This window comes from Thamnophis sirtalis, unplaced genomic scaffold (genome assembly GCF_051295495.1).
Source record: "Thamnophis sirtalis isolate CommonGarterSnake01/CBP01778 unplaced genomic scaffold, rThaSir2_p1.2 scaffold_15, whole genome shotgun sequence".
In the NCBI taxonomy this organism is placed as follows: domain Eukaryota; kingdom Metazoa; phylum Chordata; class Lepidosauria; order Squamata; family Natricidae; genus Thamnophis; species Thamnophis sirtalis.
The window spans coordinates 13,098,570-13,124,669 of NW_028261395.1; the positions used below are offsets into that span (position 1 = coordinate 13,098,570).

General features: G+C 44.1%; 1 protein-coding gene across 1 annotated transcript; it reads right to left on the reverse strand.

Moving 5' to 3' along the window:
• Positions 1–3,015: 3,015 nt before the first annotated feature.
• On the reverse strand, positions 3,016–25,885 carry LOC148042479 (vomeronasal type-2 receptor 26-like). Its single transcript, XM_087702406.1, has 7 exons — positions 25,659–25,885; positions 24,940–25,228; positions 16,228–17,022; positions 9,352–9,564; positions 8,621–8,747; positions 3,363–3,473; positions 3,016–3,044 (listed from the first exon to the last, which is right to left on the reverse strand). Exons 1-7 carry the CDS (start codon positions 25,883–25,885, stop codon positions 3,016–3,018), a joined length of 1,791 nt encoding a protein of 596 aa, XP_087558532.1.
• Positions 25,886–26,100: the final 215 nt, after the last annotated feature.

The following is a 26,100-nucleotide window of genomic DNA, read 5'->3' on the forward strand; positions in this document are numbered from 1 at the left end:
CTTCCCTTCCTATGTCTCTATCCTTTGCCTTCCCCTTCTCCCAACTTCCCCTCCCCCTCCATTCAGCTGACACAGAGTTCATGCCTCAATTCCTCAATCATTAGGATAACCTCGATCATCTCATTGGACAGGAGACCACACAGAAATGACACCTTCACTTTCTTTATTTAACAGAGTGATGAGATCCATCAAAATTTCAGATCCTTATAAAAATGTGTATCAGAGATATAAGAAAGGAGCAGCAGGATGTCCCACACGGCCTCTCAGGACCATTTCCACATTACTATGACTCCAGGGCTCCATTCAGACGATCCCCAGTGCTTGGAGTCTATGAGGGTCCCGACGAAGAGGAACAAGCTCCCTGTCTCTTTGAAGGCTGGGAAGGGGACCAGGAGACTTGCCAGTTGCCATGGAGGCTCCCCACAAAGGACTCCGTAACCCTTGAGACCTACCAGTCCCTCTGGGGAGGGGAGGGCAGCGCTCTGGCTAGAAGGGGGAGGGGGCTGGGGAGGGGCAAGTGAGAACCATCTTAGTGGGTGAGTTTAGGATCTGTGGGGCAGAGCGAAGCCCTCTTTCCTTCCGTCTCTTGGGCCCTTTGGGGGAAAGAGGTTTTCTGTCTCTGGGCCAAAAAGACTTTGGAATCCGATCTTTCCTCCAATTTTGGACCTTCCCAGCTGCCCCGTCTGCCTCCCACCTCCCACCTCACAAAATAGGAAATCTCAAGGGAAATGAAGTGAATAGAGTCAGTTCTAAGAAAGGAGAAGACGAGAGGATCCAGGATAGAGAAGGGAGGGAGGGGGGATGGTGGGTTGAGGAGGACTGTGTGGTAGACAGAAGAGAGAGGAGGGATCGTACCCCTCCCCCTCTGTCGAGAGAAGGCTGTTCAGTTTTAAGATAGATGGCCTCTTGGACCCCCCCTTTCCAACCAGGGGTCTCCTCTGTCCAGAGGGTGGACTTTGCTCTCTCCCAAGACAGCAACACGGTCCTTTCCCCAGTTCCAAGGGTCCCCCCCCCGTTTGCCTTCTGATTCAGGTAGCCCTGAGGGGGCAGATAAACCCCCAGGTGGCCTCAAGGCCCCTCAGAGAGCTCATAGCTGACCTTCACAATGCTCACCACCAAACGGCTGCAAAGAGGGCAAATCCTTCCTTTCCCCACCATTCAGTCAGAACCGAAGAAGCTTCTTGGAGGAGAAGAGAAACGTTTTCAAGGAAAAACCCCAAGAAATTCCAGCTGTCTTTTGAAAAGAACCTTTGGGATGTGCGCTGAAGATGCCCCAAACAGGGATGGCCGAGGAAGAAACAAGAGCGGAGGACTCGCCCACTCCGCCAGGCTCCCCCAGGGCTCTGCGCCCCCAAAAACAACGGGGTAGAAGGAGGGTCCCTCCCTGTCCCTGGATCCTCTGGGGAAGGGCCGGGGACCGCACTGGACCTCGTTCCAGCTGCCGCTTCTCTCTCACCCTCCAGGAACCAGGTAGGCTGCTATTCCCTTCACCACACAGTTGATCCTACTGTTGAGCTACTGCTCCCTCCCACCTCACACCTGATTGTAAGTTTGACTGCTGCTCTTCCCCCAACCCCACACCTGGTCATGTAGTTGGGCTGCTGCCCATCGCACCCCACATATGATCCTTCAGTTGGGGGAGGTGGGGGAAGCAGCAGCCCAACTCAGTATTGTGTGTGGGGTGGGGTAGACCATGAGCGTAACTGAGGGGTCACATGTGGGGTGGGATAGTGCAGCAACACAACAACATGATCAGGTGTGGGGTTGGGGGAAGAGCAGTAGTTGACCTTACAATCAGGTGTGGGCTGGGGGGGAGCAGCAACCCAACAGTAGGATCAACTGTGGGGTGAAGGGAACATCAGCTCAAGTCCAGGATTACATGTGTGTTGGGTGGGGGAACCACAGCCCAACTACAGAATCAGGCATAGGTGAGGTGCGGCAGGAGTACAACTGAGGGATGACGTGGGAGGTTTGGGGAGCAGCAGCCCAAGTGCAGAATTATTTGTGGTGTGGCGGAAACAGGCGGAATGGGACTGTTCTCCTCCTACCCTTCGCCACCCCTTTTTTGCCTTCAGGTTTCCACCCCCAGCCATTAACCTCCACCCTCTTGCCTCCTCTGTTAGGACCCAAGCTGATCGTTCCGGCCAATGGGACCCTGCCTCTTCAGTCCCAGGCTCTTCCTCACGGGCTTTTGGGAGAAACACGGGCTTTTGGGCTCAGGTGACAGTTCACCACCAGCCAATCAGAAGAGGGGAAGGGAGAAAGAGAGAGGGAGGGAGGGAGAAAGTGTTCCATGTGGAGTTTCCTCTCGGGGGGGGGGGGGTTGTTTCTCCGCCCAGTTGCCTTTGGTCCGAGCTAGAAAATCCTTTGCACCCACCCCCACCCACCCCCCAAATATACAATGGCCACAGGAAAGTTAAAATCATGACTTTCTACTTGTCACAATTACTCAGACTCCTTCTCTTACTTTTACACCAAAGCTCTTAATATTATAATTACTTTGTTCATATAATCTAACTACATTGTAAAACTCAGTCATATACCCTAACATAGAGAGATTCCTTTCTGGCAGTGTTTATCTTTTGTTATTCCTGATTGGCCTATGAACAGCACAAAAGGTGTGAGGATTGCTCTGGTAGTTTGAGTTCCTTGCCAATTCCTGGAGGGAATGGGGATGGCATTTGAAAGGACCCATGAAGCACATGCTTTCGCAGAGGCACATGTGCCACAAATGCCCAACAACCAAATGCTCAGAAGGAAAACACCTTTACAGCAGCACAACACATATACATATTACAATGGAACAAATTCCTATAACATAACCAGTTTCTACTTCATGTGATAATACTCATTACTTTCTATTTATTACCATTTCCTTCATTTCTCTCCCTTTTTCTCAAATTAAAAAAGCACTCAGGTGTAAAGGAGGGAGGGAAGAAGAACAGCTTCAAAAAATAAAACAAGCAATCCAAAAAGAGGCACTTTGAGTCAACACTCCAACATATCAGATTCCATTCAGATGGAAGCAAATTCTCCAAAGGCAGCTATCAGAGACAAATAAACAGTGACATAGGAAGGAGCACAAAAGGGAGAGAAATGAAGGAAATGGTCGTTGGTTGAACTGCAACCTGTGAATCAGGCAACCCCGGGATGGGTCTGAACCCCAGGTCATGGATGGAAGGGATGCCAGTGGACACCTGCCCTCCCTCAGCAGATGGCACCATGGCAGATAACTGGGCAGTAGCCAACCCAGGGATTGACCCCCTCCCCCCACAGAGTCCAGTCTCACCTGCAATCCCCCAACAGGTTCTTACCCCACCTTCCTACAGAGAAAGGTTCTCAACAATGGAAGAAGGGATTACCAAGGGGGAAGCTACAGGATGGATAGCGGAACAATGTGATGAGGCAGTTCCGAAGTTTAGAGATGTAACTAGGTTTCTTTCCTCGTGGGGGCCAATAAAATGCCACTATTGCTGTCACACAATAAAAGGGCAGGAATAGTCTTTAGGAGGCTTGTAGAGTGCTCATATGGGTGCAAAGAGCAAAAAATTGCCAATATTTTTCTCAAAAAAAGGGCATGCATAGCCTTTAGGAGGATTATAGTTCTGGGGACTGGGGGGGGGGGGGCAACATTGAGCAAAAACCAGTTTTTCACTCATTTCTGCCCCCCCCCAGCCCCCAGGAGCTCTCTAGATGCTTCCTACAGGCTCTGCACAGCCATTTTGGTGAAGGGGGCGAGGTTTTGGGAGGTAAAAAATGCTGTATTCAGTGTATAAGATGCACCCAGATTTTCAGCCTCTTTTTTGAGGAAAAAAGGTGTTTGTTATACTCCGAAAAATACAGTACATTAAACTTTTCCATCACTGGCTTCCGCCTGCAATATTCAAAATGGCCACGAGGTGGCAGGCTGTTATTGGTCCCTCAATTTCCCATGGATTTTTTTTTTTTGAAGCAATTATTTTTATTACTTATTCTTATTTATATTACATTTTGAGATGACTGCTGTCAGTCTGTCATACTCAAAATGGCCACGAGATGGCAACCCAAAGACAAAACGTATGCCAGGAGAAGATTCTGGGTTCAATTCTGTTGGTTAAAAATGGTGCTAGCTGCTGTTTTTAAAATTAAGACACATAATCATGTTCAAAAGAAAACAAGGAAGTCCATTTGCCTCTTGAAAAAGCACCTTTGGGACATTTTCCATTGAGTTTTTTTTTTTTTCATATTTGTACCCAGTTGATTGCTCATTGGTTGCAATAGGAATTGATTGACAAACATGAATTGATCAGCTGGTTTATTGCCTGAACCCGGAATTCTGGGGTGAGAGTGACTGTAGTCATCCAGATGGTTTTTAATACCTAAGGATAGAATAGACTAGAGTAGACTAGGATGGAGTGGAGTGGAGCAGAATAGCAATAGCACTTAGAGGCAGCCTATTGTCCCCAACAATCTGGGTCTTCATTTTACCCACCTAGGAAGGACGGAAGGCTGAGTCAACCTTGAGCCTGGTGAGATTCGAACTGCCAAATCCTAGTCAGCTGGCAGTCAGCAGAAGGAAACTGCAGGACTGCATTCTAATCACTGTGCCACCATCGCTGAGTAGAGTGTAGAATAGAGTGGAATAGAGTAGAGTAGAGTAGAGTAGAGTAGAGTAGAGTAGAGTAGAGTAGAGTAGAGTAGAGTAGAGTAGAGTAGAGTAGAATAGAACAGAACAGAACAGAACAGAACAGAACAGAATAAATAGAATGGCACCAAACTCTATAGCTCTGGGTGATCTTCCCCAGCAGTCACTGGAGACAAGAGACCATGTTGAAGGACAGCAGAAGGTCAATATCCTTGTTATTCAAGCTTTTCCTTTTCAGTTGAAGCTCAGCTTCTCTCTTTTTGAATCATGAAAGCACCTGGATATTCCACTTTGTGAGAGTTGTTATATACCATATTTTTTGGACTATAAGATGCAGCTTCCCCCCCCCCAAAAGAGGGTGAAAATTTGGGTGCGTCTTATACACTGAATGTAGCCCCACCCACCCACTGGCCCCAACCCTTTGGCCTCTGCCTCCCAGCAATTTACCTCTTTGCAGCAAATGGGGGCTTGCAGGGGCTTCAATAGGCTATAGCAATCCCTGCAGCCTGAAAAGCTGATGATCGGAAGAAATGGAAAGTGAAATTTGCTGTTTTCAAATTGCTGGGAGGCAGATTTTTTTTCTTGCGCTAATCAGGCTGGTTGCTGCAAGGAGGCAAGTCAACAACTACAAATGCCTACAGAATGTTCAAGTCATTAGGCTTATTTTTTAAAGACTACTTTATTATTCTAGACAATTTAACAAAATGAAGAAGCTTTTTAAAAGAAATGCTTGATCTGAAGAGGCCCCGTGCTATTGTTTTAAATAGCAGAGAATAACTATACTTCCAGAAAGCACATGAATTTTAACAGCATCTTGTATAAATATAGTCTGAAATATAACACTACAAGCAGTGTATATTGTCTGTACTGTTTGTTGCAAGGAGGCAAATTGCTGGGAGGCAGAGGCAGATATTTTTCCCTTGTTTTCCTCCCCAAAACCTAGGTGCGTCTTACACTTCGGAGTGTCTTATACTCTGAAAAATATGGTATTGTGCTGTGTTTCCCCCAAAAGATGACAGGGTCTTGTTTTCTTTTAACCCCTGAAATAAGTGCTTGGCCTTATTTTTGGGGAGGTCTTATTATTTTTGAGGTACAGAAGGTGTATAGTGTATAGTTGTCAGTTGAAGTTTTCATTCTGGTCCTCTGTTGGAGCGGGAAAATGTTCTCTCCTGATTGGTTTTTCGGGTGATCAGTTTCCTTTAAAAGGTGCTGTGACAACCAGGGAGTTGATACCTCACAGGCAGTATTGAATAAAGGGCTGTTAGAATTCACTCTGGCCTGGCCTCCAATCTTCGCCCAGAACATAACAGGAGTCCTTTGAGTTCTTCTAATTCTTCTTTAGAAACAGGAAGGGGATTGATTGGTTTACCCCATGAATTGTGGACCTCCTGCTCCTGGTTCTGGTGCTGCTGGTGTCCCAGCCAGTCTCTGGGAAGCTGAGAATGAAGTACCCGCTGAGTTTGGAGCACCAGGATAGAAACAATCCATGGAGCTTTTCCAGACCAGGAGACTGTCTCATTGGGAGAATCCTTAGCTTCACCGGAAGATTGCATACAACAATGACTTTCAACCAGGCTCCTCCTGGTCAGTTTCCTTCCTAAGTCATTCCCTGTGCTGGAGTTTCCTTTCCTCTGTTTGCATTCCTCTTAACACTTTCCTTCTTTTCTCTTTACTTCACTTACTCCTATATGAAAGGACCTGTCTCTAATTTCCTGCATGGTCTGGATTTCCAAAGCTTCTCTCTTGTTCTATTATTTTGTGGAAGTCGCTGAAATGACAGAATAAAAACTGTAACAACTCCTGATTATTTTCCTTCTTTCCATCCAAACTTGACTTTATCATTTGAATGCTAACTTTTGTTTAAAGTAGTGATTGAAACAGTTGCCCAGGCCAGTTCCATATATTTATAATTGCTGATAGATATTACAATTCTTGATGATTGTAGAAACAACTGATTTTTTTTAGAATTGGTAAATGTTTCTCACAGTAAAAGAATCCTCATACTTTTATGATAGGTCTGTTTTAATGATTAAATTATTTTGAATCCCTTTTAGTAGCCAGGTAAAAAATAGTACTTTTGCAAATAATGGTGTGTTTGTGACTTTTAATAGCTCATGTTTTTACATTTGTTCTGGCTGTAAGCTGTTCCTTTGTGTTCAGGTCTGGCCTTAGAAGGATAATGTAGCACTTGGGGATGAAGATGCAGACCAGCAGACCAGCACTGGAGGCCAGGATGGAGAAGACCTGAACAGCCACCATGTATTTCCCTTTGGTGCTCAGGTAGGTGGGCACAAAAGTCACCCAGACGCTGCAGAAGACCAGCATGCTGAACGTGATCAGCTTGGCTTCGTTGAAGGCCCCAGGCAGATTCCTGGCCAGGAAAGCCACCGTGAAGCAGATGGCAGCCAGGAAGCCCATGTAGCTGAGGGTGACGTAGAACATGACAACGGCCCCTTCATTGCATTGCAGGATGATCTCTCCAGGCTGGGAGTGGAGGTCAGAGTCAGGGAAGGGGGGAGAAACTCCCAGCCAGAAGGAGCAGATGATAATTTGGACCACAGAAGAAGACAGGATGATGGAGTTGGCCAAGCTCTTCCCCAACCATCTCTTCACCCGATTTCCTGGTTTTGTGGCCAGGAAAGCCAGCACCACCATGATGGTTTTGGCCAAGAGAGAAGAAACGGCAACTGAGAAGATGATGCTGAAAACCGTTTGTCGGAGAAGGCAGGTGGCTTTCCCTGGTTGACCAATGAAGAGAGAAGGAGACAAGAAGCAAAGCAGGAGGGAGACCAGGAGGATGTAGGAGAGGTCCCGGTTGTTGGCTTTGACAATGGGAGTTTCTCCATATTTAATGAAGATAATTAAAACAAGGACTGTGGTTAGGAACAAGAGAAGGTCAAAAGAGACCAGGATGATGCCCAGATGTTCTTCATAAGACAGGAAGGCTATAACTTTGGGGATACATTGGACTCTGGCCTCATTTGGATATTTGTCATCTGGACACTTGGTGCATTTTTCTGCATCTGAAAAACCCAAAATCATTTTTCTTTAATATTTCGTTCCTTTTATTTTTCATTAAAAATAACATAAGAAGGATGTAATTTTTTTGAGGTATATGAAGTTGAGGAAAGTCCTAGGATGTTAATTATTTCTGGTGTAATGTGTAATATAATTCATAGGAAGCTACATTATTACAGGTTAATAATGAATCATATAATCTTTTTATAGAAATATTTAGAGTCCTGCCACATGGCAATTAATATACTGGACTTATAGGATACCTACAGTATCTTGTAACATCTGGAAGCAATATGGAATTCAGGAGAAATTTCCTAACAGTGACAACAATTAACCAGTGGAACAGCTGGCCTCCAGACGTTGTGGGTGCTTCAACATTGGATGTTTTTAAGAAGAGACTGGACAGTCACTTGTCTGAAATGGTATCAGGTCTCCTGCTTGAGCAGGGGGTAGCACTAGAAGACCTCCAAGGTCCTTTCCAGCTCTACTCTGATTGATTGATTGATCTACATGACTGGCAGAATATTTGTGCAATGAGTTGCCCCCATAACTATCCACAGCACCACATTATGGAACAGTGACACTTTTTCAGTGATCCTCAAGGGGAGGATCCAATATACAGTGAATTGCAAGGTCTTTCAGATGGTGGACTTAAAACAATTCATCAAGTTTCAAAGAACTCAGATCTTCCTAGAAAGGTGAACTTAGCAGCACATATCCAGACTAGAAAACAGGAGAGACGTTTCCTCTGCTGTTAGTAAAGCTTGCTCAGTCTTCCACCTCCTCCTCCCAACTCTTCCCAGCCCCTCCTTCAAAGTTTTTTTTTAATTTACTTCCTTTTTAATAATAAATTGTGCAGGTTAAAAATAAATAAAAAACCTGGTGAACTTCAATCTGTCTTTTAACTTGCACTTTCATGAAAATGTTCTGGATGGATCCACTTCCAGAAAGCCTCCCATTTTCCTCAGTGTGACCAACCTTCCTGAGTGGAGAAGGTCCCCTCCGGACAAGGAACGCAGTCATAGCAGCAAACTGGCTCTCCTTCTCGAGCCCTCTTGACAAATCCAGGACGACAATTTTCTGCACAGTTGGACTGAAGCAGGAACTGAGCAGAAAAATGAAGAATGCCAAAGAAAATGTGTTAGTAGTCAACATTCATGGAAAATAGAGATAGACACCGACATTAGCCAAATAGCCTCTGGTCTTCATGTAAGTAAATATGAAATACCTGACTAATACTAAGAAGATGCAGGAGGTATAACTAACTACTGGCAGATTCTTCATTTAGTTCCTCCCTTTTGCTTTTGGCATTTAACATTACAATAAAGGACTTTTCCACTTAATAAAGTCAGCAAATGAAATAAACAGCAGAGATGGAATTGAAAAAAGATTTACATATGATGATATATTAAAACTGAGAATAAAATTTATTGCAAAAGATTTAGGAAATTTCTATTCCATTAGATTTTTCAATAAAGAATAAAACTGTGATGAAGAAAGAAACCTCTGACCAGTAAGATCTTGAAAGATTTCCATAAAACATGGCAAAGCCCCTCCACTCACTGTAGGTCCCATCTGTTGAAGAACTACAATCAGATAACACCAACTGGCATGGGATGCAAACCACCCTGGGGACTCTAGGCTTTGCCCACTTGAAATGGGACCTCAGGCTTTGGAAAACAGAGAAAAGACGCCAAAATTTCTCTCACCTTATTGAGCAACTTTAGCCCTGAAAGAGCATCTTGGTTGATATAAAGTCTCTGTCTTTCAAAATGCGCCAGAATCTCTTTCCTGGGATCTTCCTTGGGGAGAACCAAGAAGCCGTAAATGACTACATCTGCTCTTATCTCTCCATTTTGGTCCAAGTACAGTTCATATTCAGAAATATTCCAAAATTCATTCTTCTCCAGAAAGGGATGAAACTAGAATGGGAACATCCAGGAATTTGAAAAGCAGAAAACTTTATTTCTTATCCCACATTGAATCTTTCTTCTACAATTGTCTAATCTCCAAATATGGTTAAATAGGATAAAAATACTGCCATTATCTTCATAAGTGAATGAAAAAGTTTGAGAAAAATTTGTCAATCATTTAGTGACAAAATATAAAGGAAATATAATCGACACAATTGGTCAATTTTAGGGAACATTCTAGAGCAAATGGCAAATAAAATGAATAGAGAAAAAAAGATGATCCATAAACTCTTTGAAAACAACAGGTTTCCCAGAAAGCATGGGTTGATCAAGAAGAAAGTTGTCAGGCTAATCTTCTCCCTGGTCATCCTGATGGAAAACTTCTCTAAATGTGCTAATTCTACTTGATTGTAATACGACATTAAAAAATTTTTTTGCAGATGTGAAAGAACAAATCTCCCAACAGCTCTTTTCTCAGTCTGAAAAGTTAGTGAGGATCCGGAGTTTCTTTCTCTCCCATTATGCAGCTGCAGGATTCTCCCCTCTTATCTGATCCTTCCCTAGGCAGCCTCTCTTCTCCTCATCCCAAAAATCATTCTCACACATCATTACACTTCCTAAATAGATTATGGGAACTCTGGTGATAGAACTGGATTTCAGTAAAGGACTCAGAAATAATTTTGCGATAGGATTAGAAACCTGAGGGGTGGATGGTATGATAACTAAGTGGATAAAAACTATCTTCAAAATTATACTCAAATAACTTTTAACCCTTTTTAATCTTTCTTATGAAACCTAAAAGTGATGGATGCAAATTTGCCTTTGGTCATCAATTATTCTATGTTGTCATTAATAAGCTGATTAATAGGATCTTAGAGTAAGCTAATTTGATGTGATTTAAAGAATATAAAGTCTTTCAACTTACAAGCCTTATTTGAAACTTCATTTTAAAAATAACAATGGTTTTAAATCAACTTAAAGGCGATAATAAGAAACAAGCAACTATTGTTGAATCGGATGGATTTGATGGATGGACTGGAACTTAACTTACTGCTGGCATCCCTGAAGGAGGAGTCTGGTTTGAAGGCAGGCTGCTTGGAGATGGCTGGAGAGGCCACTGGACCCTGAAGACTCAAAGTGGACAGGACGGATGACTGATGAAATGGATCCTTTCAAGAAGATTGATGGAGATTGGGGAATGGACTTGCCATATTTAACTGGAAAACAAGTCTTAAGAGTTCTGTTTGCATTTACAGGACATCCTATAACTTTGGGGAATGGAAAGCAGTTGTTGGGAAAGATTCTAATTAAAATGTTGAGGAAATGTATTTTTATTATAAGAATCAAACGAAGATGTTTAACCCTGGACAGATTATGGATGGATCAGAGGTAATGATTGTGTTGGTCTGTGGTAGAAATTTTCAGTGAGTTAAATACAATAGCAGATAACAGACAATTTTGAAGTTTTGAAATTTAACTGTATTGTTAATTGATTGTTAACTATGTTTTTTATATACAGCAGATAGATGACAAGTACAGGAGATATATAGCTTATAATTGTGGGCCTATTTTGCAAGTGGGAGAAATTATTATTACTGTATTGTATTCAATTGGGGAGACAATATGCATGTCTTTGTCTTTTTTTAATGTTTTATCTAGTTTTGTTTTGTCTTTGTAATAGTTTTATTTTCCAAAACTTGTATTTTACCTTTTTGAATAAAATAAAATTTTATAAGAGGAATATCAAGTTTCAAGAAACAATATTTATGATTAGCATACAGAGAAGGGTTCATAAGTAAAAAGCAGTAGAAAAGTATCTGATTTTTATCTACTAGGACTTGACTAACGATAGAGTCTCATATAAGACCATAAATGTTCGACTGGAAGAAACATGAAGGATACCAAATTTGATATGTATGTTTGTGAAAATGATCTCAAAATCGTAGTTAACTGGAAACAGAATCTGAGTCAGAAGAGTGATGTCCATGGAAAGAAGGCAAATGAAGCCATAAGAATCTGAGGAAGTGAATGTTCTGGTTTGGGGAGACCCCAACTCAAGGACCAGGCATCACACGTGGAGGAGAATTTGAATCTGTTGAAGCCAAGGAAGAGTTGAAAGGAACTGCTCTTAGTCTTGAGGAAAGACAGCAAGGAGAAGAGCTGAAGATCAAGAGGAGTCTGGGAGCCCCCTTTCCAATTAAAACAATCTCTCGGTTGGGGAAGGGAGGATACAGCCAGTGGTGGGATTCAGACGGTCCAATAGTGAACCGATAGTAAAAATTCTGCTTGACCACGTCTCTCCCCACCACTACTTGCCTCGCAGGCCTTGGCTGGGGCCTTAGAGTCATTGCTGCAGCTGCTGTTTGGCTCCCTTGCCTCGACCACGTGGCCACGCAGCCCAGCCTGTTTGCCTGTCTTTGCCGTGGCCTCCTGCTCATCTTGGTCTGCTCCCGAATGCCCAACTCAGGCTGTTCCCGACAACTCCAGCAGCGGCCATTCTTCACCTTTTCCCTCTTTCCTTTCACTTTTCCTTTTTCCTTCCCTTCCCATTCCTCTGTTTTTCATCCTTTCCTTCTTTCCCATTTCCTTTCCTTTCCCTCCCCTTCCTTCCCATCCCTTCCCTTCCCCTGCCTTTCTTTCTTTCTTTCTTTCTTCCTTCCTTCCTTCCTTCCTTCCTTCCTTCCTCCCTCCCTTCCTTCCTTCCTTCCTTGGGGTCTGAGGAAGAGTCAGGGGACCCCTTTCCTCCTTGACCCCCTCCCCAACATCTGCTCTGATGGCAATTATGCCAAAAAGGCCTTTGGAAGTTGGGGCTGCTCCCTCCCCCTCCCCATTGCAGAAACTCCTCTTGCTGCAGAATTGGAATCTTTTAGATCTTCTTCTCCTGCCTCCCCTCCTCCCCCCTGCACAGGCTCAGTTGCTGCTTGGAGGGGGAGGGGAGATTTCTGGTTTTGAGAGGAAAAGGGGAAGGGTGAACAGGCCCACCAAGGCTGGCCACCCCTTTGCGTTTCTGCAACCAACGTGGAGTTCAGAATGAGGCTTCTCCTAAAGAAGTTCTGGGGAACCCAACACCCCCCAGCTGCCCCTTCCATAGCCCAGAAAACTCCCAGGCAAAGCAGCGCCGCCTCCCTCTCAGGAATGGGGGGGGGGGAGAATGGATGGGAGGAAAGAAAAACTTGGGGAAGAGGGAGGGAGATCCAGAGGAAATGGGGAGAGGCCCTCGCCCCGTTTCTGCCTCCTCCCAGGCGGCCCACAAGGTTGAAAAGCTTCTGATTCCTTACTCTCACTCTCTTTTTCTTTTTTTCCCACCCTCTCTCTCTCTCTGTCTCTCTCTGTCTCTCTCTCACACACACACACACACACACTCTTATCCCTGCAAGTCCCCCTTCTCTGCCTGCTTTGGAGAGAGAAGGTTGCCTGTGCAGAAGAGGTACCGATCGAAGCGCGTCCCAGTAAGTTAATCAGCCGGGCTTTCCTGGGATGGGAGCGATGCTGCCTGGCGCTTGGAAAGGACTTCGGCCACTGGCCCACCACTAAAATCAAACAATGAGGTGAGGCGCAGAGCTGGTTGGAAGAGAGAGAGAGGGAGAGAAAGTGTGTGTGTGTGTGTGTGTAAAATGGGCAGGAGTTTTTGTTTCAGGTGAATCTAGCTTTGGAAGGCAGAAAGGAAGGGGGAGAAAGAGGAAAAAATTGAAAAACGAAAAGGAAAAGGAAAGGAGGGAAAGAAGGAGGGAGTTATGGAAGGAAGGGAAACAAAGAAAGAGAGGGAGGGAGGAGGAAGTGAATGAGATATAGTTGGATTGATGAATCAATAGATACATGGAGGGAGGGAGGGAGGGAGGGAAGGTAAGAGAGAAAATGAGAGGAAGGAAGGACACAAACCATGGCTTCAGAAGACTCTTTCAAACAGCACAACAATGTTTGAAAGGGCTGGAAGGGAGCTTGGAGGTCATTTTCTAGTCCAACCCCTGCTCTAGTAGGTCAGAAGGGACCTTGGAAGCCATCTAGTCCAACCCCCTGCTCCAGCTGGAGACCTTATATCCTCTGTATTATTTTTGTGCCTCTAACAGAGAGGAAAATTGCCAGAAAAGGGAAGGAGTTTACTAGGACAAGGCTGCCATGCAGAGGAAGGCAGAGACAGTCCTTGACTTATGACAATTGAGCCCAACATTTTGGTTGCTAAGCAAGAGCGTTGTTAAGTGAGTTTTGCCACATTTTACTCAATCCATGACATCTCCTGGCTCTGACAGTCATGTGCAGGCTAGGGAAGAACATCTGAAGGCCTGTGTAATGTTCTAATGCGCAGAAGTGATAGTTAAATGTGTGCCAGAAAGTGGGTGTGTTTTTCCAAACGCAATAAGTGAGGTTGAATGTGTATAGTTTTAGAAGAGCTCTCTGTGTGTGTGTGTGTATACACATACAGTGTATAAAGTAATGTATCTTTTTGTGTGCCTATACACACACTATATCTTGTAATATGTATGTACACATATAGCATATATACATAGGATTAAATTGTGTATTTTGGATGTTCATTAGTAGTAAATAAATAGACAGGGAAATTGTATCTTGTTGATGCAAGGAGAGGCCAGGCAAGGTACCTCTTGATGTGAGTGATGTCAGGTTGGCTACACCCACCCAATCACATGACCACCAAGCCATGCCCACCCAGTCACATGAGCATCAAGCCACACCCACCCAGTCACATGACCACCAAGCCATGCCCACAGAACCAGTAGTAAAAAGATTTGAATCCCACCACTGGATACAACCCTCTTCCAATAACTGACTCCTGTTACACACGAGTGTAAGATCTGCTCACTCTTATTCCAGAGTGTCAGACATGGAAAAAGTGAATTCAGTTACAAGAGAGGAGATTTTAACTGAATGAGAGAAAAAATATGATAAAAGGATGAGCTGTTTTAGAGCTGAGCCTAAAGCAAGGAAGTTCAGTCTCCTCTTCATGGATCGTCTGAGAGCAAAGACTGAGCAGCCATCAGTCAGAGAAGCTTGAACTGGGATTCCTGCAGAGAGGAGGGTTTGGGCTAGATGGTCTCAGGGTCTCCTCCTAATTTATAAAGGTTGTCATGCCAGAACATGTACTGTATTTTTCAGAGTATAAGATGCACCCGAGTATAAGACACACCAAGGTTTTGAAGAGGCAATTTTTTTTTAAAAAAGTAGGTAGGTAGGTAGAGGGAGAGAAAGAGAGAAATACAGTAGGTAGGTAGGGAGAGAGAGAGAGAGTAGTTAGGTAGGGAGGTAGATAAAAGGATAGAGAGAGAGGGAGAGAAATAGAGAGAGATACAGAGATAGAGAAATACAATAGGTAGGTAGGGATAGAGAGAGAGGGTAGGTAGATAGAGGGATAGAAAGAGAGAAACAAAAAGAGATAGAAAGAGAAATACAGTAGGTAGGTAGGGAGAGAGAGAGAGTAGGTAGGTAGGTAGATGTTTCCAGGTGTATTTATCCATGTGCTGGAGAAGGAAATTGCTGACAATCTGTAGCACTTAAGACTTTGTTTCTCCTAGCACAGCACTTGATCAATGTAATTCTCATCAACCAGTTAAAGAGCTTTCCAAGAGGGGGAAAAAAGTTTTTACACTCTGGAAACTTCCCCAAAACAGCTTGTTTTTGTGAAAACGACCCCCCCTTTTTAAAAAAAGTCATGAATAGCCTTGGGGGGACTTGCAGAGTGCTCCTGGTGGGGGGGGAATGAGCAAATGGCCCATTTTTCTCAAAAACAAGCCCATTTTTGTCAAAGAAAATGCATTCATAGCCATATGGAGGCTTATAGAGTGCTGCTGGGGTTGGGGGGGGCAAAATAGTCCATTTTTGCCCCCCCCAACCAAAAATGCCCTCCGCATCCCCGAGGAGCTCTCTGGAAGCTTGCATAAGGGTATGCACGGCCATTTTGGTGAAGGGGGCGGGGCTTTGGGAGGCCAAAAAGCTGTATTGGATGTATAAGATGCACCCAGATTTTCAGCCTCTTTTTTGAGGGAAACTGTTGCGTCTTATATTCTGAAAAATATGGTACCTGTTGTGCTGTTGTTGCTCTAGCCGCACCTAGTGGCCGGGGGCAGATAAGCCTAACTCTAAGGTCTGAAGCCAGACTCCATTTTCTGTCAGCCTTTGGAGAAGACGGAAGCAGCCGTTGTGACTGAGACCCCTGGTCATCCAGAGACGGCCTCCGTCCCTCACATGGAGCATCACTGGAGAGGTTCCAGATACTCCTTTGTTGGCTGTTAGTTAATGCTGCCTATCTCGTCTTTCTAGTTGATTTCCACTATTTGCATCTCCTCAGTTTCACCTGCCCTCTTCTCCCAATAAAGCATCCAGATCCACGCCAGGCTCCCTTTCATTGGAGGAGAATAGGGGGGCTTAGCTGCCTGTCCAGCTGCACACAGACCCACCTGCAATGGGGATGGAAGGAAGGGGGAATTCCACCAGGCTAATCACAAACCCATAAATACAGGAATTGATTTTAAAAAAGAATATAGCATTTTCCAATTAGCAGTGCTAAATAAAAAAATGCCATGGTATCTACTCTTTGGAACCATTAATTCCCTGAGTAATTATATTGGCCAGATCTGTTGAGATGGTTCCCCTCCTTCTCCTCTGGATTCCTCCTCCAAAGGATCTAAGATTAATGGATCCATATCGGGATCCCCTTACCTGCCATGGCTGCAGCCTTGGAGACCCCGAGATCTTTTCATCCTCCTTCCTTCCCCTCCTTGATCTGGAGGAATATGCAGCATTCAGGGCCTGGGCCAGAGTCTTCGTGAAACTGTAATCGTTGTAGTCATTTGGGGCCCTTTTTCTGTCCCATTTCCTCTGGGTCTCCAGTGGGGCTTTCTGGGTGCATCTTCTGCGGCCTTTGACAGAAAAGACATTCTCTGAAAGAGAACAATGAAAATAATGATCTTGAAACTTTTCTTCCACAAATAAAAAGGGTTCAAAGGCAGAATCTTTTGGCCTTTGTTTTCCCAGATAACCAAAGCTCCAAATACTATGGATGTATTTGAGAAGTCTGCGCTTGTTTATTGTGAACCCTTGAAAACTTGTGAGGATCCAGACTTTCCCCTCAATGGGTCCTGGGAGACGCATAAAAGTTAAATGGAAAGGAAGAATTATCTCCCAAATTTTTTCAAATTCCATGAAGTGAACAAAGACGTTGACTTGTCTCCACTTAGAGAGGGAATCCCTGAGGGCTGCTGTATGTCCAGTTGTTGAGAACAGTTGTGATATAACCACACAAATTCCATTCCTGACAAGCACAGGAGGAAAAGTCCTCATGAAATTCTCTCCCTTTTCTGTGTCTGAAGCAAAGAGGCCAATCAGGGTCCATCTGAAGTGGAGGAGCAGCTGGACAATTGCTGGGTCCTGGATTCCTTCTTTGGGGTACATGTGGTGGGAAAAGGGGAATTTGCGTTTATCACTCAGAGCCTCTGAAGCTTCTAAATAACTGATCTGGAAAAGGAATTGAAAGGATTAGAGCCATGATGGGGAACCTGTGGCATGCAGAGCACCCTCTCCCGGCACACCAGCCACCCCAGCCCAGCTCCACTAACAGCCACATGCAGGCGCACCTCCTGCCGGCCAGCTGGTTTTCTGGCCTTTGTGGGGGGGCCAGGGTGGGGGACGGATGAGTGTGTGTGTGTGTGTGTGTGTGTACGTGCTCACATTGCGCAGGAAACTCCGGTGGGCTGGAATGAATGGTCTGGACCTCCAGTGCTTTCTCGCTCAGTTGGAGGCTTCCTTCAGCCTTAAAACAGTTGCAAGGGTTTTATTTTTTATTTTTTGCTTTGAGGTTGGTACAGGAGGCTTTCCAGGGCCAAAATAGGGTGCAGAAAGCACAGGGCTTTTTCCCCCCATTTTGGCCCTGGAAAGCCTCTTGCACCAACCTGGAAGCAAAGAAAAAACCCTGCAACTGTTTGAAGGCTGAAGGAAGCCTCCAACTGAGCCAGGAAGCACTTGGGGGGGGGGGAGGCCATCCACACTCACTTCCAGCCCACCAGAGTTTTCTGCCCCAGTGCAGAAATGAGAGCCTGTCCTGTGGAGCCCACTGCCGCTTGGGCTGGCTGGCTGGGGAGGGGGCAATCATGGTGCTTAGGTGGCAGCAGCCTGCATGCCCCAACTGTGCCAGGGAGGAAATTAGGGGCCCTGCTTTAATGGGGATGAAAGTACAAACACAACCTGCCTCCCTGCTCAGCTGTTGCCCACACCATTGGCAGCAGTTTGGGTGCCCTGGCCAAAGCACACTTTCTCTCATGAAATGCAAGCATGGAATAAACTGAGCCTGGTTTGTTCTCAGTCTTTTCAGTGGCCACAAACTACTAGCAAAAGTGGCATTTGATCACAAGGCAAGGAATGTTTCCCCTTTTGCATTGGAGCATCCCAGTCGGGACAGGAAAGACCAAGAAAAATAAGGAAAGAGGGGAAGAGAGCAAGGAAGCAAAAAGAGGGAAAAAGGGGAAGGAAGAATGAAGAGGGCAGCTAACAGAAGGGAAGGAAGGAGATTATAATGAGAGAGTGAAAGTGTGAGGTTAATCTTGCCTTAGAACTTGATCTCCAGCAGTCCTGCTGCCTTTTACCATCCCCTTGTCCCCTCCTCCTGACCTCTCCTGGTGGTCTCCCATCCTATCATTGAGGATGCTTTGGTTACAAAGCTAGGTCTCATAAGGAGAGAGTGTGGGCCTCCCTCTGACCCACACACTTTGCCCTCCTGCACACACCATTGGCAACCAAGGAGAATGAGCACAGCAGCAGTGAGAGCACGCCCACCATGGCCTCCAAAATCAACCACAATGGGGCCCTCAATGAAATTGAATTTGACACCCCTGGACTAACAGATGACCTGAGCGCTGCATGTGTTGCTCTCAAACTTGCATGGATAAAACATCTAGGCCAGCGATGGCAAACCTTTTTTGGCTCACGTGCCATAAGCGGGGGAGCACAGGGGGGGGTCATGCGCAGGCATGCTGCACCCATAATGCAATGTGTGACATCTCCCTGCTAATGTGCATGCGTGCATAACAGCTATGACCCCCCTTTTTTGCATGCTTTTTTCACCCTCCCCAGGCGCCAGATGTTTTATAGGAGCCTGGGGAGGGTGAAAACAGCCTCCCCCACCTCCCCGGAGGCCCTCTGGAGGCTTCAGGAGCTTCTCTGAAGCCTCAGGAGGACTAAAAACGACCCTATGAGCAAATGGAAGTGACATCCGGTTTGCTCATAGGGCCAGTTTAAGCCCTTCGGAGCCTTCAAGAGCACTCAGGAGGCTTCCCTGACGGCTCCGGTGGACGAAAAACGACCCTACGAGAAAACCATAAGTCACTTCCAGTTTGCTCGTAGGGTCATTTTTAGTCCTCCCAAGGCTTCAGGGAAGCCCCCTGAATGTCCCGGAAGGCTCCGGAGGGCTTAAACCTGCCCTACGAACGAACCGGAAGTCTGTTCCCAAGCATCCAGTTTGCTCTTAGGGCCCTTTTTTTGGACTCTGGTGGCTTCAGGGACTCGGGGGGGGGGTCTGTTTTCGCCCTCCTTGGGGTCCTATAAAGCCTCTGGAGCATAGGGAGGGTGAAAAATGGCTTTTAAAAAGGCTGAACTGAAATGGCATCCGTGCCTGCCAGGTAACAGGGCAACACTTTGCGTGCCCTGACAAATGGCTCTGTGTGCCACCTGTTGCATGTGTGCCATAGGTTCGCCATCCTGGTTATAGGCGAATTGCCAACCTTAGCCTAGCAAAGTAACGTCTTGTGAAAAGTAAAATGTGGATTCTGCAAGGAGCCTTGTTTGTAACTTAAAATGTAAGTTCTGCATTCTCTAACAAAGCTCTGAGTTATACACCAGAAAATGTATTTCTTTTCCCTTCTAAAGTCCATTGTTCTCAGAGCACTGAGAAAAATCATGAAATTCACATGATATCAATATATGTTTCTATAGCAATGACGTTCTGTGCAAGCTGTGTGAGCTGTAAGATGTTTGGAAAAGTTTTTGGTATGCGCCTGTTTTTCTCCCTCTGCCTGATCTGTTAAAGTGGGAGACCAAAAGGTCGTCCAGTCTTTTGCTTTCTGCAGAAATAAAAGCTGATAATCTGTAGCCTCATCTTCAGAGTTTCACTGGACTTATCAGATTCTGAGCTGCATTCAAAAACCTTCCACAATGAAGAATGGTGTGTTATATGTGGGTCAGATCAAGTCCACAATATTAGATTTTAATAAATCCAATCTTGTTCTCAGGAAAGCATTAGAATCATTTGTTAATTAGACATTGTTTAAAATATTAAACACAGAATATTAGCAAGATTGTATAATAAAAGCAGAAAATAATAAACAAATTAAAAAACTATAAACAATGTAAATCATATTACTGTATCTCACCCCTACAATTTATTTCAATTAGATTAATATGTGCAAATGCCAACTGAAGTATTCTATTCCAATAAATGGCCTACTATAATTTTTGAGGATTGCTGCATATTTTAATGCTTCTATGGCCCAGATTCTTTGTGGAAGAATCTTTGTAGCTTCTTCTCCAGGTGTACAAGAAACATGGAGACGTCAGTTCCTAATACAGTTTGTCAGTTGTACAATACAAGATTGGTCTTCAACTGAAGTTTTCTCTGTTCTAACAGCCACAATTTTCTGAGTCTGTCAGTTTCCATAGATTAAATTTTATGCCAATACCCATATTTTCTGATTTTAGGCAAAGCAGAAATTGTGAAAATTCCCAAATCACCTCTGAGAGGCAGCAGCTACAGTCCTTTTGTCCATCCCAAGATAATCCTCAGCGGCTGGGATTGGGTTGGTTCTGCTGATGGTTTCTCTCTGAAGCCCCAAACATCAGATTGATGTAAGAACATGGGGGAAACCTTGGCCTCACATACTTCCATAATTGGGGCTGAGGAAGCTGGAGAGCTATGAGGTTTTCTTTTAAGCACCACTTTCACTCCTGTCTTTGATCTAACTGAGCTCCTTTGATGATGAGGGAGCCAAGATTCAGTCTCAGAGAAAACTACCCCAGGTAAGGAAAGGTCTTACTTGCTCTATTGGCTGACCATCTATGGCTAGGATGTCATTTCCCAAAGACCATAACTTTTGAACTTGATTTATTAAGTGTCAGATAATTATTGTGAGAAAAGAACCCAAGTCTTCCTCACAGGGTATATAATCCAATGTGTAAGTATGATAATATCACAGTGTAAATCAGCATAGAGAGACCGCCTCCTGCCAATTACCTCCCAAAGATCGATTTGATCGCACAGATTAGGCCTTCTCCGGATTCCATCAGCCAGCCAATGTCGGCTGGCGACCCCCCGGGGGAGAGCCTTCTCTGTTGCATCTCCGGCCCTCTGGAACGAGCTCCCCGTGGAAATCCGGACTCTTACTACCCTCCCTGCCTTCCGTAAAGCTACTAAGTCCTGGCTGTTCCGGCAGGCCTGGGGCTCTTGAAGTATCCAGCCCCACTTTAACTATGAATGTTGTTGTATTTTAAACTGTTGTATTGTCTTATTTATCCCCTTTCCCTTTTTATTGTAAGCCGCCCGGAGTCCTTCGGGAGTGGGCGGCATACAAAACTAATAAACTATAACTATAACTAACTATATTCCAATAGGTATTTAGCATGCTAAACATATGTACCTATAACAGAAGTTATAACAAAATAAAACGGTTGGAAGGGAACTTTGAGGTCTTCTAGTCCAACCCTCTGCTCAAGAAGGAGACCCTATTCCAGGGGTCCTCAAACTATGGCCGGCAGGTCAGATAAATCCCACTGAAGCCATTAATCCGACCCACGTGGGACCATGAGGCTGCCCCACCCAAATCACCCCAGACACCCACTGGCTGAGCTCTTGCCTTCCCTTCGCAAGCCCCACGTACTGAAACTGCAAAATTAAGAAAAAAGCGTTTGGCCGGCAGAGTGTTTCTGGGGGCCCAAGATGCACGGAGGCCTCAGGAGGGGAAATGGTGCCCACTGCCTGATCTTCTTAGTTTGAGCTAAATGGAACGCAAAGCCATGTTGCCTGGCATGCGCAGCCTTGCCTGTTGCTCGGCTGGGTTTCTGGTGCACAAGTGTGCACAATGATCAGCTGGCATTTGCATGCATTGCAGTGCCAGAAACTGGAAGAGGTGGTATTCCGGTTTCCACAAGCGCATGCGCACCAGCCAACTGATCATTGCACGCGTGCATGCCAGAAACTGGAAGAGGAGCTGCCTGGTGCGCATGCACACTGGGCAACTCCTCTTCCAGATTGTGTCCCTGACAAGAGCACTTGGTGCTGAAAAGGTTCTCCATCCATGCACTATTCCAAGGGTGGTTTTTCCATGACATTATAAAGCGGTACCAATACTTCACGTGATTTGGATTCTCTCCTTCTGTTGATGCAGCCAAGGATTGCAATGGCTTTTTTTGGCTGCTGCCACACATTTTTGGCTCACATTTGAGAGATTGTCCACTAATATTCCAAGATCCCTCTCACAGTTCCTGCAATTGAGCCAGGTTTCACCTAATCTGTACCTGTATATTTGGTTTTTCTAGCCTCAGTGTAAGACTTTACTTTTCTCTACATTGAATTTCATTTTGTTAAATACTCCCAGTGTTCAAATCTATCTAGATCCATCTGGATCTTCAGCCTATCTTCTAGGGTGTTGGCTATTCCTGCCAGTTTAGTGTTATCTGTAAATTTGATGAGTTCCCCATCTATCCCTCATCCAATCATTGATGAAGATGTTGAAGAGTACTGGGCCTAAAGTGGAACCTTGAGGTCTGTCACTGCTCGTTTCCCTCCACGTAGATCCATTGAGGACCACAGGCTGAGTCCATCTAGGGGTGATGCTGTCTGTCCCACATATTTTTAGCTTACCAAGAGGTAGATGGTGGTTTACTTTGTCAAAACCTTTCTAAAATCCAAGTACTGTATACTATGTGCACTAATTTAGTAATTTTTGTCAAAGAATGAAATAACATTTATATATCTGCTTTTGGATCCTTCATTCGTTGAAGTAAGTTGTCAATATCTAGACTGATTAACAAGGGTTCAAATATGCATCCTTCCCTTCCTCCTTGGTAAGTATCAGTCTTTCTTCTCATTGGTCCATTGAGCCCAAACCTCCCTCTTAAACAAGGAACTGGAGAAAGAGCCTGGATCAGGGCCAACAGGCTGAGCTCCATTTTGAGGGCAATCAATTTCCTACATAATATTTCTCTGTTAATTATGACAAATGCACTAACATCTAGAAAGCCAGCAAACTATCTATCTATCTATCAACATTATTCAAGCTTTCATGGACCCTCCTGTGATGCCATCATGGCCCTCGAGAAGCCCTGCAATCCTTTTGCCTCCAATGGGCTAACTTACAAATTGCATCCAAATTCCAGGACCTTCAAGTCCTTAGAAACTGAAATTTGACAAATTTTATGAAACATTTTTGGATATAAAAATTATCATAAAGAATTTCATGACATAACACACGCCATGAAATATTTCTTGAAGGCCACTACTGATATTTGACAGTACTGTACCATTCAACGTGGTATAAGGCCTAGAGGCAACTCTGAAAATCATATTCAGTTTTTATATGAGCTTTCTAATTGATAATTCATTTAGACTGTCCATGCTGAGAACTTAGAATAGAATAGAATAACAGAGTTGGAGGGGACCTTGGAGATCTTCTGGTCCGGCCCACTACCCGGGCAGGAGGCCCTACACCACTTCAGACAAATGTTTGTCCAGTCTCTTCTTTAAAACTTCCAATGTGCTAATGAGTTAAATCTGTGGTGTGAATGGTATGTCAAAAAAAGATCAAACAACTTCTATGGTTTAAACAGCTTTATGCAAACACGTTTCCTATCAGCTTTAATTCTAAAATTCTGCTCACTTATTGGCAAGCAGAAATATGAAACTATTAAAAATGTAGCTAAACAATAACAGTAGCCCGAATTAAAATATACTAAGAGATGTAGAATTTAATACTGTATGTATTGGACTCTAATATTACAGCATCCAATATGTGTGTTTATTAGTTTATTTTTGATTAAATTTCTCTGGGTTTCATGGGGTTCTGGATCACATTCTTAATTATGCTTATCGAATGTTTGAAACAAAGAATTTACACCTCTCATTTCAGCGATTCTTAAAGTTGCTTCCTCTGTCTTTTAACTCTGCAGCTGCTTTCTTTTTTTAATCAGGTTTTTAACTTTATTAACTTTTATATGACTTTGCTGTTTTATTTCTAAACCATCCAGAGGCATACAAGTGTGATTGGGGTATAGAAATTAGAAAGATGGATGGATGGATGGATGGATGGATGGAGAGAGGGGGGGAGATAGATGATAGATACTGTGTTTACCCGAAAATAATACAGGGCCTTATTTTCTTTTGGTCCCCAAAATAATCTGCCGATTACCTCCCTCCGACCGATTAGATCGCACAGACTGGGCCTCCTCCGAATTCCATCCGCCAGCCAATGTTGGCTGGCGACTACATGGAGGAGAGCCTTTTCTGTTGCAGCTCCGACCCTGTGGAACGACCTCCCCGTCGAGATACGCACCCTCACCACCATCCAGGCCTTCCGCACAACCTTGAAGACCTGGCTATTCCAACAGGCCTGGGGATAGGTTTCCAATTTTACCCCGCCCGAGTGTTGAGAGTTGAATGCAAGTTGTGTTTTTACTATTTTATTTTGCTCACAGATTGTTTGTTTTTGTATTGCACCCCCCTTCCCTGTGATTGTAAGCCGCCCTGAGTCCCCTCAGGGAAAAGGGCGGCCTATAAATCTTAATAAAATGTAAAATGTAAATGTAAACCTTGTTTTACCTCACTGATATAGATTAGATATTTCAAGACAAATTTGTTGCCAATGTTAGATTATTAACATTATTTATTATAAAAATATCTACAGGTTTTAACTCTACCTAAAACATTCTTGTTCTACTGCAAGGAATGAATTTTTCTCAAGTTTAACTAAGAGGATCATGGCATTAATTTTAGCCACAATATCTGCTATTCCATTTGGCCTATAATTTCTAGAGTCCTTTTTATTCCCTTTTTTAGATAGATAAAATGCTGCTACTGCCAACTTCAATCCGACTGGATAGGGTAGACATTTTTTATATGTGAAAATGAAGATGCCAATAGAGGCCCCCCAAACCAGGTGTATTTTTGATTAGTTAAATAGTTGGTAGAATGTCTTCTCCAGGGAATGAATTGCTTGCATTTCAGGCCTTTTATGATTAATCTCAACATGAACCTAAAGGGGTAAAATATTGACATTTTTGCTAATATGGAGAAAAGCAGCTCTTGGATTCTATGGAGAAGACATGATTGCATCTATTGCTCACACACCACCACCCACCCCTCACTTTACCAGATGTAGAAAAACACACACAAACCTGTGGGACTTTGTAGGTGCCTCCTAATGTTGACATCTGGATGGAGATCTCCCTGTCAGTTCCATCAAGAAGAGCCAGAAGGTTCTCTTTCCTTCCACAGCCGTAGTTGGGGACATTGGCTTCTCCAGTGGAGAGAATGTCCAGCAAGGCATCGGAAGTGCGGAAAGTGCTCAAATAGTTGTCATGGATGTTGTAGCCCAGTGTGAGATTGTGCAGGAGCTGGGAATTCTTGTTGACCACTTGAATGTTGAAAATGTACCGTAAGCAATTTGGAAAACCATAAATGTCCCTATTGTAAAAAAAAATTATTATAATCAACAGCAACAACAAATACTGTTTTTTAATATATAATCCTCCAGATGCCTACTGAGCCTTAAGCCAACATTGATCCAAAAGCAATGATCAGTTACACAAATATGGAAATTGGCTGAAGTACGGCAACAACAACTGATTTCACCACTACTTTAAATAAAATTAATTATTCATGTGATTAAGGATTCACTGAGAGAGGAAAATAATCTGCAGCCCTTTCAGCTTTTTTCAGACCCCTTTTTGTGTCTCTTTCACAAAATCAGACAAGAGAGAGAAACCAAGGAAATCAAAATCTTTCAGGAAATTAGACATATCCCCCAATATAGGAATAAATGAAAAAAAAAAACAGAAAAGAAGGAGAGTGTTAGAATGGAGGGAGTGCAACTCCATCACCCTGAATGACTTACGGATCATGGAAAATAAATTGAACAGAAGGAGCCACATTGAAAAGCAACTTTGTATGCAATCTTTCCTCTCCAGTGGCGACTATACCAATGAGATGGTCTCCTGGACTGTAAAAGCTCTGTGGTTGTTTTCCATCCTGGTGCTCCAAACTCTGCGGGCATTTTATTCTCAGCTTCCCAGAGACTGGATGGGACAAAAGCAGCAGCAGAAACAGAAGCAGGAGGTCCATCATTCATGGGGTGAATCAATCAATCCCCTTCCTGTTTCTAAAGAAGAATGAGAAGAATTCAAAGGACTCTCACAAGGTGGGATATGATCCATTTGCTTTCCTGATTCAAACACAGAGAAACACTCATTTCACCTAGAAAGGAGAGAGACACAGACCTTGCTTGTCCCAAAACTCCCTATTTCTCTGCCCAAAGTCTCCCCTGGAGGATTTGGCAA